Source organism: Acinonyx jubatus, chromosome F2 (assembly GCF_027475565.1).
Source record: "Acinonyx jubatus isolate Ajub_Pintada_27869175 chromosome F2, VMU_Ajub_asm_v1.0, whole genome shotgun sequence".
Lineage (NCBI taxonomy): Eukaryota > Metazoa > Chordata > Mammalia > Carnivora > Felidae > Acinonyx > Acinonyx jubatus.
Window position 1 is genome coordinate 68,858,192 of NC_069394.1, and position 16,572 is coordinate 68,874,763.

Consider the following 16,572-nt stretch of genomic DNA (forward strand, 5'->3'; position numbering starts at 1 on the left):
CATACTGATATTAGAAACGCAGTCACAAAAAGCAGTTCACAAAAGTAACCTTGAACAGAGGAGCGAAAACACACTTATATGGAACCAACAGGTGCTAATATTATCTTTTTATCAATTCATAGCGTTGTTTTGAAGCTTACCTGAGTTACCATAAATGATGAGCTTAAAACAATGCTCAATTGGCAGAGCTGGTCCTATTTTTATGTGTGACAGAGATTTAGCATGGTTAAATGATTTGCCTAAGGGCCCATAGTTAATAATTGTTAAAGACAAGAGTTGAATAAAAGACTTAGGATTTAAAATTCAGTTTTCTTTTAGCACATCATGATGCCAATTCCATAAGACACATTTCTTCTGGTCTATTTTTTCCCCTCAAAAATCAGTTTATATGGAAGCAAATAGAAGAGAATTACTACCCGCTAATGATTTAAATAGACCAAATTATAAGATACAAAATGCCATGGTTGGAAAAATGCTCTGCTTACCTTATTATTCACAATTATTATATTCATAAAATTTGCATTTTAAAATTACTTTATAATCTGCATGCTATAGAAGATAACTGGGCACTGATTTAAATACTTTTTTCTGTCTTAAAAATTAGAGGTAAAATGTGATTAATGGCACAAATATTAAAGGTAGATGCTTGTGCATTTGTATAAAAGTCAGTATTAGAAATGTCACTTCTGGCTCCCGAATACATTTGCCAATGTGAGAAAATGATGACAAGTTCTAATTATAAGGTTATCACAGTGTATGTAGAATAAAGACTAACCACTTGTGGAGGTTCCGGGGGGAAAACCCTTCAGGGTAACAAAATTCTTTGTTACCATATGGATCTTCAGTGGAGCCTGACAACTTTAAGAGTCTGCTGGTCAGTGCAAATTTTCTAAGATCTAAAACCACAAATGCTGGCAGAAGACCATTATGTTATTCATTAGATTTCAAACTATGATATAATAGAACAAGTTAATAGAGTTGATAATGAGAAATTGAAAAAAAATACAGCTTTCTCATTCTTTTTGTAATTATACGGTTACCTTTCCTCTCTATGATTTCTACAAGTAAAGATTGTTCTGGTTTATGAAACACATGTTTGAGAAACACAGCTAGAAGCTTCACCCAAGATGCTCTTCCATTTGGATGGGAATCAAAAGATGTTTCTGTAGGAGTCATAGTGAAAAATGTGTTCTCGATTGACACTAGTTTTATACAGAAATAACGTTGGTATCATGTTGCATGGAGACAGCTCTCTTCTACTTAACCAGAATTTCAAGACGTGTTTAGTAGTTAGGAAATGTATCCTCCACTTGACATGTAAGGATTTTAGCCTTTGTCAAAGTTTTTTTTCCCCCACAATCAATATTCAAGCAAAGATAGCAGATTGCTATTCATATCTGTTACGTCAACATTTTCATCAATCCCCCCTTTCCACTTTAAATACAAGAATGTTCAAAAACATTGTTCAATTAACATTTGGGGCTTTTGTCACCATGACATTAGGCCTTTTTCAACAGGACATGAGGATACACTAGAAGCTGGGTTCTACCACAGCTTAACAGACCAAACCAGAAAGCTACAGTTGTGGAGTTTCATTAAATTAACGCGCTTCTAAGATCACTCTTTCCTGATCAGTATCCAAACTGATTTTTGATTAGTATTCCATTTGTAATGTTACTTAGATTTCTCTCTCTGTCTTGATATATAGATATACATATACATATGTATGGTCATAATAATTATTTATTAGTGTTCTCTTTTTAAAGCGTACTTTAAAAGCATGATAAACTTACCTTAGAGAGCCCACCTACTTCCAAATAAAAGCAGATAATGAACACATTCCAGGTGACCCAGAGGGCAGTCCATACTGTGTACTAGAGAGAAGGGGGGAAGGGGGAGAAAGAGAAAAAAAATGTAGAGATGAAAGGCATGTATACTAAATAAATCAATAATAAAAATGTCAATAAGTCTAAGTCTTCTGGGAAGAAGCAGGGCATGCTCAGAAAAGAGTACTCCTTATGAGGTCCCCCAAGATCTAGAAATTAAAAATCCAATAGTTTCTACGGCTTTCAGTAGATGCCAATAAGGCTAGATTTATTTTTAAAGTGCTCTGCTGGCCTGCAGATAAAGTTAAATCCAAGAGCTGACTTGATTTCTGTTTTCTGAGTATTAGCTTTTCCAGGGAATACAATTATGCAAATTTTCTGTGGGTTATCTATCTATCTTTTAGTTATAATATTAACCTGTCAAATTTTTAGGAATGTTAGTCAAAACTCAGCACTTACATACCCCTGAATGAAGAGCATGTTTGAAAATGGATGTAGGGAGTAAAATGAACACACTTTCCTGTTGAACTATTTTAGTATGAGTAGTGCGTCTGTGCCTCCAACACAATTATGTTAAATATGACCGTTAAAATATTTTTAAAAAACCCCCAAATTAATAAATATGGTTAAGAATGAGCAAATAAAGAACAGATTTCCATAATAGGAAAATACCTTCCAATCACATCCAACAAACTCTAAACATGCTTGCCTTACTGACTAATTGGTTTTATCAATGTATTATGTATTAAGAAATGCCTTCCCTGAGAGTACTGGTGAGTCTGAATTAAGGTAGCCTCAGATCAAGACTCATCAGTGCAGAGGGTCTTAGGGTACAAACCACCTGGTTCCTGATGAAGAAACTGAAATCTAGAATTGACATAGAATTAGCTTGGATGACTGAGGATGGAATTTACTGTGGGAACACAACACAATGCTTTTCTCGTTCATTTTACTTTACCACAAAAGCCTATACATTGTTAATTCCTTCAGTCGACATACTGATTAAATTATTGCTTTCTACAGTGATTTTAATCATCCCATGCTATTGTCAAATGAAAATAAATATTGAAACCACCTAAGTAACTTATTCTATGCTGTGTCAAGTAACACAATTATGAAGATTAAACACTGTGTAAAATAGCCACGCTCCTATTAGAAACCTTATCAGAAGCCTGTCACTACTTGCAAAATTTATATTTTGTGTCTGTCATTTATGATTTTTAAAAGGCTTTCAAAATAATCTCACGTAGTTGTGTAGCTTTCTAATTGGATACATTTGATGTCACATCCCATACATCTTTTTTTCTTTCTGGAGAGGAGGTTTTTTTTGTTGTTGTTTGTTTGTTTTAAGAATAATACAATTATAATTATGAGTTAAGGGGGTCCAAAATCACTGAAAATTTAGACGAGGTGGCAAATATGTTCAAATATTAACACAAATTAAAATATATAGTGAGGCTTTTAGCATTTGTAGATATTGTTGATGCTGACAATATCTTCTGTTAATAAAGTCTTCCAGTATGAATGACTTTAGGCAGTTTTAAAAATGTGCCAAGTACATTGAAATACAGTTTTAAAAACCGCAAAAATAGTTCCATGACTATTGAAAATAGCTAAACTTCATCCTCAATGTATATTTTTTGCAAACTGATCAAGTCACAATAACCATAACAAATTTCAAAGCTGTTGCTAATTTAAGATGGTCACTGGTATCTACGTTTTTCATTCTAAATTAATCTAATTATGAGTCAATTAGAATGAGAGAGCAGTGCAAACCACTAAGTCATGAGAAAAAAGCCAATGATACAAAGGTTAAGGAAAGGGCATAAAAGAAAGTAAGGCTAACATAAGGAAATAAACAAAATTAACTGCAAAACCATATGATTCTTAATTATTAGGAAGGCAAACTTAAGCCCATAAGTATTCTTTTAGAAAAGACAATCCACCCATAGTTATAACGAATGCATAATAAAACCAATCTACTTTAACATCACGGCACAAACTCAGTGACAGAAGTGTATTCAGGACCTCTCACAAGTTGTACCACTGATGTCATTTGTGAACTCTCAAAGATAAAATTACCAGGCTGAGTAGGCTCCAAGTGTCTGCTGCTAAATTCCCTAACAATAACATGAGTTATTATTCTGCTGCTTTCTATGTTCCTGGTACTGTGTTAAGCACTTTCTATGTTCCTGGTACTACGCTAAGCACTTGATACAGATCACGTTATTCAGTCATCACACTAAACCCAGGAAGAGAGTAATCTTTTGATCACCTACTTAGTGTCATAATTGGGAGAGGAACTCTCACAGTCTGACTCCAGAGCTGAGCTAAGTATTACATGATAGGCTTCATTTCAAAAGGGTTTTAGGAAAAGGACTACGGAATAATTTGCAAGTTAACACTTCACCAAATTTTGCAACTTATAAAATGACCAGTTCACCAAATTATCAGTTTTCTAAAAATTTATGGCATTTATATAATGAGGCCACTGGCAATGTTTTTGAATAACAATTTCTTTTGTATTTTGCAACTGATGTGTTACATGTGATACGAAGTTCATGGTTTTTAAAAACAATATTGTAAGCGTCTTTCTTCTAATATATTGGTTTGTTGACAACAAAGATTGTTTGTATGACTGAACATTGGACTGTTATGAGATGAAAACTACATATCTCAAGTCCAAGATGCAAGTCCGTACATAGAGATAAAGAGAAAGAAGTTTCTAGCAATACAAACATATCCATAGGCATTTACCTAGGCAGGAAGTATTAGGACAACATATGTATTCTTTTTGACATAGGTTATTTTATTTACAATCAATGCAAACAGGAATAAAAAAAAGATAAGACTCCATTTTTAAGAAATACCTTTTGGTTATCATGAAGTATGCCCATCTTCTCACATCCAGACACATATACTTGCAGTATAGAAAACCACTTCCCAATATATAAAAAATTACTCTGTATAATTATCTACCTATTTATTTGTTATATTTTGCTTATGTTCGCTGCATATATTAAAAAAATTTTTTTAACGTTTGGTTTATTTTTGAGAGAGACAGAGTACAAGTAGGGATGGGCAGAGAGAGAGGGAGACACAGAATCTGAAGCAGGATCCAGGCTCTGAGCTGTTAAAACAGAGCCCAATGTGAGGCTTGAACTCGTGAACCACGAGATCATGACCTGAGTCGAAGTCAGATGTTTAACCCACTGAGCCACCCAGGCGCCCCAGGGTACGTATATTTTAAATCCTAATTTACATATTCAAAGACTGTAAGATGAAAAAAATGTCCATCTATTCTAAGTAGTAGCCTGGATATTTCAAGGTTTTACAAAGATATTTCAGTGTTTTTTGCTTGAAATGAATTTTGGAAGTCTTGCAGCCTATTTCTTCCTCATTGAGGAATTAGTTTATGACATAAGTTATTTTTACTTCCTGAGCTTGTTTTCCAAATGACAGAAAGGTCATTTATTCATTCATTCACATGTGTATCTGTGTATAATACTGTATCAGATACAGTATTATGTACAATATGTTAGACTAATAATTAAAAAAAAAAGGTTTCTTGTGAACTCATTGCTCTAACACTTTCTAGAGTTTAGTATTCATCTCCAGAAGAACTTTAAGAGAGTTAAGTGCTATCTCTTCATTTTAATGGCTAAAAAAGCAGAGTGAAAGCCAAAAAAAAAAAATAGAAAGAAAAAAAAGATATATTAACAGCTCAATCACTTACTAAGCACTTACTCTGTTAGGTTATGTTAAGCAAGTCACATACATTACATAATGTAATTCTTAAAGACAACCTGAGTCAGACTTTTACATATGAAGTTAACTATGGTACAAATAATGGAAATAAATGTCCCAAGGCTTCACAGTGGAGGAGATTGGTGGAGGAGATTTAATATAGGACCAACTAAAAGGAAAATTGACACTCTTTTTTTTTTAATATTTATTTAGTTATTTACTTTGAGAGATAGAGAGAGTGCGCACAGGGGAAGTGCAGAGAGAGAGAATTCCAAGCAGGCTCCGCACTGGGAGCGCAGAGCCCGATACAGGGCTTGAACTCATGAACTCTTGAGGTCATGACCTGAGCTGAAATCAAGATGCTTAGGTGACTGAGTCACCCAGGCGCCCCAGAAAATTAACACTCTCAACTGTCATGCTGAGTAGTAGCTCAGGAAGGAGGTTTATGATGACATAGCAGGAAAATTTTAATATAACAATTCAAATTACACAAGTTTCTATTGCACAAAAGTCCCATAACTAAACTGTGGATTTAGCAAATTAACTTGGCTTCCTTTCTAATTTTTAAAAGCAGTTTTGAGTTAATTTCCAAAGTTAGTATTTATTCAAAAACTTAAGTTAACTAATGCTTTTGTACTTCAATTAATTTAGAACTGCTTGATTAAATTACTGCCCATGAAATAATAAAGGTTTAAACAATTGTAGGGAAGATTCTCATTTTGGAATTTCTATGTAAGGTTTTAAAATATTTCATATAGGAGTAAACAGGAGGAAACAGCTGATTCCAGAACAATATGCTTTCTGCTTCATTGTCTAGGGTCAAAGAAACACAAAAGGTACATTGAAACCCTAGAACTGACCTTGGTATCCACTAATTATATATAGATACATAGATATAGATATAGATATATAGAGATAGATGATAGATAGATAGATAGATAGATACCACACCTTGCTGTGGAGCTTCCTCAGATACAGTGGCAGGAGTCCATAACATTATATTTCTTAGAGAAAAATAAGATGAGGAGTAAGTCAGCTAATGGTAGGTGCAGGCAGAGCAGCATATATCATTTTATCATGTAAATCCTCAGCTAAGCTCAGATTGAGATCAACAAGGCAGGAAAGGCCAGTTTCTCTTATTGAACTATTGTTGGTGTGTTCTGAGATAAGAAATCACGTCAAGTCCATCCTATGAAATAATTTCATGTAATAACTTTTGATTCATTTATCAATTGTTCATTACAGTATTAAACATATTTAAAAAAATATTTAGAAAGAGAGAGAGTGAGAGCAGGGAAGGGCAGAGGGAGAAAGAAAGAGAACTTCTGTTTTTGATGTTTATTTTTGAGAGAGAGCATGAGCCCTGGAGGGGCAGACAGAGAGAGACACACAGAATCTGAAGCAGGCTCCAGGCTCCATGCTGTCAGCACAAAGCCTGATGTGGGGCTTGAACTCACGAGCTTTGAGATCATGATCTGAGCTGATATCAAATTCTCAATCGACTGACCCACCCAGGTACCCCATAGAGAGAGAGGAGCCTGACACAGGGCTAGATCCCAGGCCATGGCATCATGACCAGAGCAGAAATCGAGAGTTGGATGCTTAACCAACTGAGCTACTGAGGTGCCCCAACTATTAAGCATCTTTAAAGCCTCATGTATACCAGGATAGACCTAGAGCACAGCAATGGATAGGAACAATGGGCATGCCAGGAGAACACAGTTGAATGGAATAAGATGGGCCTGGAAGCAAGGGTTGTAGCTGTGCAGTGTACAAGGGTGGAAGGTGTCACCAGGATCCATGAGAGCACAGGAGGAGGCATTTATCCTGGAGTGGGATGCTCAGGCAAGGCTCCTAAGAGGTGACCATTCGGTGGAAGCACTATTTAGAGTTTTCCAAGAGGGTAAGGGGACTAGGGCATTCCAGGTAGAAATTACAGAGTGTGCAAACAGAGGAGGCAAGAAACAGCATGTGGTCTTTGGAAAACACAATCATTAAGCATGGCTGGCGCGAGGTGGGGGAGTGGGGCATAAGCAAAGGAGCAGTTTTAATGAGTTTTGAGTTCCATTCGCGGAAGTTAGAAGTTTGCCTATAGACATTGGAGAGTTTGTTTTGTATGGTCCTTGACCATAACCATTTTCATAAGCATGATTAATTCTTTCAATTCTTTAAATTCTTTGATTCTTTGATGTCAGAAATGGTAGTAACTTACCATCTGTGTTTCAGTGTTCCAAAAATTTTAGTTTGAAATGGATTAAACTTAGTTGGCATTACTGGTGTTTGTTTTGGCCAATAAAGGGGGCTAATACTAAGAATACTGCAGGTGAGTTTGAGAGAAAATCTCCCACAATCAAAAACTCTTTCCCTGCTGAGTGAAAAATGTGTGTGAATTTCTGATCCAGGATTCCTCTCACTGCCGCTGAAAAGTTGGGGCCTCTCGAGACACACCTGTGTACCTCTGTGACATATGCCAGATTTATTTTCTGGCTTTTTCAGAATTAATCCCAGACCACCGGTGGTAGATTCGAATCAAAGCATTCATGGGAACAACTTGGGGACGAATCGCCTGTGGCGTAATGAAGATAACATGGCGTAGCCACCCTCCCAGTAACAATATGATCTTCCCATTGAAGGCACTTTTTTTTGAACAGAGTTTCTATGTTTGTGGATTAATGATTCCTTTTTAAAAATTGTTTATATATTTATTTTGAGAGACAGAGAGAGAGCACAAGCAAGGGAGGGGCAAAGGGAGAGAGAGAATCACAAGCAGGCTCCACACTGCCTGTGCAGAGCCCAATGTGGGACATGATCTCACACACTGTGAGATCGTGACCAGAGCCACAACCAAGAGTCAGAACCACCCAGTCACCCTGGATTGACAATTCTTCAGGCACTTCTTCCAAATGGATGATTTATACCCATGTTAGAACAAGAGGTAATCTGGAATCCCACACAGGTAACAATATTCTGCGATCAGCTGCGGTGGTAGGGCAGGATCAGTTTCAATGTTAAAATTTATACTGACAATGGCACCATATCGTCTGGAATATGGTGGTGAAGCAAAGCAAAGCATCATGATGATCATGATAAAGCAACTTCACAAACCTAACTATAACAGAGGTGAGGCAGATACACATTCACTTCTGCCACTTACTATGTGGGTTCCTGGGGTAGGTCACTTAACCTTCCTTAACTCTTTTCTTGTCTGTAAAATTAGGGATGCTAATAAATGCCCATAGGATATGTGTGAAAGTTAAATCCAATGATATCTTTGGCACAGAAGGCTTTCCCACCAATTCATTACTTTCTTTCTCTCCTAAGACGACAACAACAACAACAACAACAACATCAACAACAACAAAAATCATAGAAATTTGATTGGCATATGCATTAAAAGAGAAAATCAACACAAGCAAAAACATGCATTGTTTTTCTTGGAAGATTCTTTTTTTACTTTTTTATATTTTAATTTAATTTTTTATTTTTTAAATTTACATCCAAATTAGTTAGCATATAGTGCAACAATGATTTTAGGAGTAGATTCCTTAGTGCCCCTTACCCATTTAGCCCATCCCCCCTCCCTCAACCCCTCCAGCAACCCTCAGTTTGTTCTCCATACTTATGAGTCTCTTCTGTTTTGTCCTCCTCCCTGTTTTTATATTATTTTTGTTTCCCTTCCCTTATGTTCATCGGTTTTGTCTCTTAAAGTCCTCATATGAGTGAAGTCATATTATATTTGTCTTTCTTTGACTAATTTCACTTAGCATAATACCCTCCAGTTCCATCCACGTAGTTGCAAATGGCAGCATTTCATTTGACTGCCAAGTAATACTCCATTGTATATATATACCACATCTTCTTTATCCATTCATCCACCGATGGACATTTGGGCTCTTTCCATCCTTTGGCTATTGTTGATAGTGCTGCTATAAACATTGGGGTGCACGTGTCCCTTCGAATCCACGTGTCCCGTGGATAAATGCCTAGTAGTGCAATTGCTGGGTCGTAGGGTAGTTCTATTTTTAGTTTTTTGAGGAACCTCCATACTGTTTTACAGAGTGGCTGCACCAGCTTGCATTCCCATCTTGAAGATTCTTAAAGATCTAAATCTGTCTCCTTCTATGCACAAGAGGGAGTTGGGAGAGAGGGAAGCAAAGAAAAGATACCAGAGAAAGAAGTGATGCCAGTTCTAACATGAATGGACTCTGAATGCGTAAGGAACTACATGGGAAAAACAATTAATAAGTATTTATTGAGCATCTATTACATTCCATATTCTCAAAGAACGCTGCCTATTAGAAGACATAAATGTGAACGAATTGTAAACTATGTTCAACGCACACAACAGTAGTGATTAACTATTAAAGTGCCTGGAAGGAGGGAAGTGTGCTCCAGAGACAGAAAACGTTGCTGTAGCTGTAGCTCAAAAACGAGCAGGGCTACCTGGGTGAGAGGCTGGAGAAGCAGGTAGGAGCAGGGTGCATGGTGCTGAAATGCACAAACTCTCTGCTCTTTCACCTGTGATAGGGCTAGTGCTCAGCCCCATCATCCTTCTCATGACTCATTCAAAGACCTTTCATCACCTCCAGAGACCCCTGGACCCGGTGCCTCCCCATTCTTTGCATAACGAGTTCCTGGAGAGCAGGGATGCTGTAGTTTACTTTCTTCTCTATGTATCCAGCCCTAGCAAAGTCTAGTAGGGCCGCAATTAATGTTTAATGAGTGAATGGGAACTATTGCTATTGACATCCTACTACGTGACCTGCAGTGCCTTCTGCCCACAACACTTTGGTCTTCCTCTTCCCTGGTGAATTCACACATTGCAGATCTCAGCTCCCCAGTGACTTCTGCAGAGCCCATTTCCCCATTATACATCTCATGGCACAGTGTGCTCCTTTGTAACACTGGTCAAAGTTGCAATTTACCATTTACCTGGATGATTATTTGATAATATGTAAGGTAAGTACCCAAGATGGCAGAGAATACATGTGTCCGTATTTGATCACCAACGTAGCCCATACTTAATACAATGCCAAACGCATGGCAGAGACCCAATAAATAGAGTTTGAATAAATAAGTTAATTAAATAAAGGAGAAAGGAAGTTAAGAAAGAAGGGAAGTGGGGTACCTCGCTGGCTCAGTCAGAAGAGCAAGTGACTCTTGATCTTGGGGTTGTGAGTTTGAGCCCTCCTGTGGGGTGTGGAGATGACTTAAATAAATAAAACTTAAAAGAAAAAAAAAAGAAGGTAGGGAAGAAGGGAGCAGGAAAGGAGAGGAGAGAGGACACATTGATTGTGGGATCAGTGCTTGGTCATGTGGTCAGCCAAGGATATTCTTAGATTTTATCCTGCTAAGAGTTATCAAAGAGTTTTAAGCCAGTGATTTAGGAAAAGTGCAAAGGACACATTGGAAGGTAGGAAGGCTGAAAGCAAGCAGGAAGTCCCTATTCCAGAAAGAGAAAGCAGAGGCCTCATCCAAGGCAGTAGCTGTGTGACGAATGTGTAGAGCTAGTATTTAGAGGGTACAATCAATAGGACTAGATAATGCCATTAATGTGTACCAACAGCTTCATTCCAGAGAGGACACTGGTTTCACAGCCATTGAGGATTGTGAGCTTCACTATTATCATAAATAAAATATCATAAAATAAAAAGTGTGTATTGAGTACAAGTGCTGTGTTTGTGGCAACAAACTGGAAGATAGAATCCAATATAATAGTTTGATATTATGCACACTGAAGTGTTTTATACTACAAGTCCAACTTTATGAGATACCCTTCTAGCAGATTATACAGAAAGAAAAGTAAAGCAGACATTGTTTGGTCCCTGCAGCTGGTTTAGTGATATCAAATGCTCCTAATGTCCCCAGGGCAGCCATGTTGAGTGCAGAGTGTCGGCTGTGGGCCAGCTACATTCACCTTGATATGGTGAAAGGTGCAAAAAAGCCAAGTTTGAGATTAAAAATAGAGAATTAATGCACTCACAGAAAAATGTGTAGCTTTATTTTTTCCATAGATTAAATAAATATTGAAAGATGGCATATGTTTAAGTCTATGGTTTTCTTCTAGTAAGGCAATGTCACTGCATTGCAAGAAAATACTCACTAGTCCTACTGAACACTGTGTTATTTATTCAGGTTCAACGAGCATTTTAGATACGTTATTCCTAGTTACAATCACTTATATATGCTTATTATTGCTCACAACCTTATACATGTAGCCTAAAATACTGCCTTCTTTTCATACAAAACTAATTACTGTGAATAATTTCCATCCCATTGTGGTACAAAGCATACACTTCCTTAAACTGTCCTACAAAGGAGGGTGTGCTGACCGTATTTGGTATAGTAGGGAGTATGGAATTAACATTTCAAATTTATCATAACAAAATGGAGAAATGTTCAGCGATATAAAGTATTAAATACATCAGGGATGAGTATTGAATACTGAATAACATTTACAATGTCCTAAATCCTAAATCAACTAAAATTAAATGATATTATTGTTATCAGATGGTAAACAGTTATGGCTAGGTAAGTCTGCTTTTTCGGGTTAGTGACATATGTCCCAGAAATGACAGTTAATGCACATTTATATCTCATCATGCCATCCGGATCACAGACAGACCTCCTACTCTATCCAAACCCTGTTTTAAAATATCTTTTTATTTTTAATGTTTATTCATTTTTGATGAATCTAATCTAATCTAATCTAATCTTCTGTTAGTAATTTTGTAGCATTTATTACAAGCATTTATAAATGTGTAGCATTTACTACAAGCATTTATTATGATAAAAAGACGACTTACCACCACGATATATCGAGGTCTGTACTGAATGGTTCCAAACAAACCCAATATGACGACTATTATATGTAGAAAATTTCCAAGAATTGGTGCCCACTGGAAGCCAAGGAAGTCAAAGATTTGCCTCTCTAACGCTGAGAGCTAAAATAAAGCAAAGAGAATCCATTAGCTTCTAACCCAAGCAGAATCACACCATTTTAATATGTATCACACAGCTAGAAAAGTCTGCATATTTGGTTTCAATCACACATACGGACGTCATCATCACTACCGTTGTGACACCCATTTCATGTCCTATTTTATGCAACTTCTCTCAGAAAATGTACTAAGATAACTAAGAGGATTATGACTTCAAGTAAAAATAAACTTTAAACCTATCTGGAGAGCTCAACATATATTCCTTAAATCATTTTCTGTAGTAGAAGATCCAGGCAGATATTTTAGAATATCATATTCTATGATATCAGTTCTTGATTTTTTTAAGTAAAATGATTGGCTTAGTATAACACACTTGGAAAAATAGCTACAAGCCTGAGTGCTAGAACTGGTATGATTTGGGGGAAAAATACAAAACCCAAAGTCTCCTACTCACCCCTGGCTTCCTTTAAGAAACACAAATTACCAAATCTGTTTGGTTTCTTTGCTTTCATTAGTCTGTCATTGATGATAATGACTAACCACTTTTTCAAAATGAAGCTTTCTCATTTATTTAGCTCTGGGCTCAAGGCTCCCATGTAAAACTAAGTTAAATCGTTCCTTTGAATCATATTTATTACCATCATATACCTACATGGAAATTCATCTTAGATTAGGTAAAACCCTTTTTGAATATGGAAATAAAAATTACAGGACCATTACAATCATAGACATGCTACGGTTTATTACATCTGCATTATACACAATTACATTTTAAACAATTACACAATGTAATAAAATATACACTTAAATAATCTGTTTATGATTTATGAAACAGATGAATTTCATATAGTCTAGTGAATGCCAAAAATGTCATTATCATATAAAAATGATATTTATTGTATTTTATATCTAAAACTTTTATAGTTCCACCTGCTGCATTTGGACACTAATTTTATACATTTCAGACATTTTTCTAGATTTACTTTGATAAAGTAGTAATTTTAATAAAATGATCCAACAATTGGTTATGTTGATGGACCTAGAAACCGCAGATTTGAAATCAAAATGGTACCCTAGGTATTTTTCTAGTTATGTGGCAGGTGTATGCCTGAATAGCTTTAATTTCCTTGGACATAAAGAAATGTCCTCCATCCAGTAAGCTGAATTTACCTTGGTTAAAATTCACCTTCAAAAGCTGTGGAGGAGAAGAGAAATGAGCAAATGCCTAAAGACAACCACACCAGAACCACATTCATTTCATGGGTATTTCCTGATCATCAAGTGATCTGTCACTATCCCCTGCTCTCATGAATGGGAAGACGCACAGAAATGGCTAAAACACAAAATAATCACAGCAAGGTAAGAAGTAGAACCGTGTTTTTAATACCCTGTTTGTCTGCTTGTGACTCTAATTAGTTCCCTGGAACCTTCCCCTAAAAATGCAGCATTTTATTTATTGGCCCATCAGTGATGTAAATATGCAGTTTTTTTATGTCCAAAAGGGATGGATGTGCTCAGATAAAAAAGAAACCCTGAAGAGCAGCTGCAGGCAATTTATTCTGAAAAGCAACCCTATTTTAAAGCTGTCGCGCATCACAAAAACCTTTAAAGTGAACTTTTCAAACAGAGAAAAATCCATTTTCTTGTCTGTCAGAAGCTGCATGGATAGCATTCTCTTTTATGATATTAAAGAAAACACATATAATGAAGGAGAAGCTGCATTAACACCACTTATTAGGAAATCTGCGCTTAAATATTAGAAAATCTGCATTCTTTAGTGGAGACACTATATCTATTAATATTTATTTTTGGATAACTTACTTAGAAATGGATTCATGGTGGCTTGAAATAGGAACACAAAAGTTCAGCAAAAAAAAAAAAAAAGAAAAGAAAAACTAAACAAGGAGGGGATCACACCAAGGATTAAAAGAGAGGCAGCTATAACAGCTATACAAACCATGAAACCTAGGTTTCAGTAACTGACTGTTAATGAACAGGGTTTGAAATGCACGGGTTCTTACGTGAGGATTCTTTTTGATAAGTACAGTATGGTACTGTAAATGCATTTTCTTTTATGATTTTCTTAAAAACATTTTTTCTCTAGAATGCATAAAACATACCAAATACGTGCTGATTGATAGTTTATGTTATTGTAAGGCTTTCAGTCAACAGTAGGCTATTGGTAGTTAAATTCAGGTGAGTCGAAAGTTGTATTTGGATATTTTCAACTGTGTAGGGGGTTGGTGTTCCTGACCCCTGTGTTGTTCAAGGGCCAACTGTGTTGTATTTTAAAAAGTCAACCAACAGGGTGCCTGGGCGATGCATTCAGTTAAGTGTCTGACGTCAGCTCAGGTCATGATCTCATGACTCATGGGTTCAAGCCCCGTGTCGGGCTCTGTGCTGACAGCTCAGAGCCAGGAGTGTGCTTCAGATTCTGTGTCTCCCTCTCTCTCTGCCCCTCCCCTGCTTGTGCTCTGTCTCTCACAAATAAATGTTAAAAAAATAATAATAAAAAAATTAAAAAGTCAACTAACAACAAAAAGCCCTTCAAAAATAAACAAAACACCACTGCATTTTTTTACTTAATTATTTTATCTAATTTCCATGTTAAGCCATTTTGTCATTTAGTTTATAGGCAACTATCTTCTCTCTAAATGTCATAATCTCTAGAGACACCTCTTGCTGCCTTAGAGCTTGACATTAATAATAATGACCCAGGGCCACTAAGTGAAATTAAATGAGATCCAGGTTGCTTTGTTAGCTCAGAGAGAATGAGTTTATTTTAGAAATATCTCTGTCAAAATAGTTCTCATCAATGGAGCAGGCCTGGGAGTGCAGATCGGGTGAATCTCTTCCCAAATGCATGGTCAGTGACCTCAAGCTGGGAACCCGACATCAACCATTATGGCAATATATACAACATGGACATTGGGAAATGCTAAAAATCAAGAGTTTTGTTTGTTAGGAGAATCTACTGTTAAATATTACCTACACACCACTGCATATGACACCTAGAAAACAGTGGTTCTGATTCAGAAAGACACTGAAAGGAAGTGATCAAATGTTTCAGTGCAACACGAAAGGAAAGTGCCCAGCCCTGATGAGTGCTGAAGAATGGAAGGCTCAAAGAGGGTATCTGCAGAGACGCCATAGCAAAGAAAGGAATGACTGAGACATCTGAAGAATTTGAGGTTTAAATACATGTATAGAATTCAAGAAGATACAAGAGCAATAAGACACTCCAGAGAAAGCAAAAACCAAACAGTCATCAGTTTAAAACAACTGTGGGGGGGCACCTGGGTGGCTCAGTTGGTTAAGCACCCAACGTCAGCACAGGTCATGATTTCATGGTTCGTGAGTCTGATTCCTGCATCAGATTCCGTGTTGACAGCTCAGAGCCTGGAGCCTGCTTCAGATTCTGTCTCTCTCTCTCTCTCTCTCTCTCTCTCTCTCTCTCTGCCCCTCCCCTGCTCAAACTCTGTCTGTCTCTCTCTCAAAAATAAGTAAATGTTAAAAAAAATTTAAAACAACTGGAAGCAGGAGGAGGGGTCAAGTGGTGGAATGGAATGGAAGTTTTTTTGTGTGTCTTGCATCCATGAAATACAGCCAGATCAACATTAACCATCCTGCACACCGAGAAAACTGATCTGAGGATGAACACAACAATCTGCACAACCTGAACTATAGGACTCGGCAGGTACATGGTGCAGAGGGGTGAACTGGGGGAGAGAGAAGCTGCAGAGGGCAGGAAGCTGTTTTTGCTTGTGGAGAGAGGATGGAGAAGGGGGTGGGGGGTGGGGGAGAGTACAGGAAAGCATCCCCCCACTGCCTGAAAACAGCTGGAGAGAAAAGAAAGTGTATGCAAGGGACTGAACAAAAAAAGGGAAAAAGGAGAAAGGAGAGGGTTTAAATTCCATCAAGACTCTATAAGCAGGGCATTTTCAGAGTCTGAAACTCTGCAGCTCGATACCTGGCGGTGCTCTGATAGGAAGGGCAAATCTCCAGGAGCAGAAAGCAAGGTCTGAGGGATCCAAGGGCCACAGGGGGAGAGGCAGTTC

At 37.1% G+C, this 16,572-nt stretch overlaps 1 protein-coding gene across 1 annotated transcript in view; it reads right to left on the reverse strand.

Moving 5' to 3' along the window:
• Nucleotides 1-16,572, reverse strand: part of NKAIN3 (sodium/potassium transporting ATPase interacting 3) — a 696,415-nt gene that overhangs the window by 268,806 nt on the left and 411,037 nt on the right. Inside the window, exons 2-3 of the mRNA XM_053208019.1 lie at nucleotides 12,380-12,517; nucleotides 1,794-1,874 (exon numbers count right to left, since the gene is read on the reverse strand). Of these exons, the coding sequence (XP_053063994.1) occupies nucleotides 1,794-1,874; nucleotides 12,380-12,517 (219 nt within the window). The remainder of the gene's footprint in view (nucleotides 1-1,793; nucleotides 1,875-12,379; nucleotides 12,518-16,572) is intronic.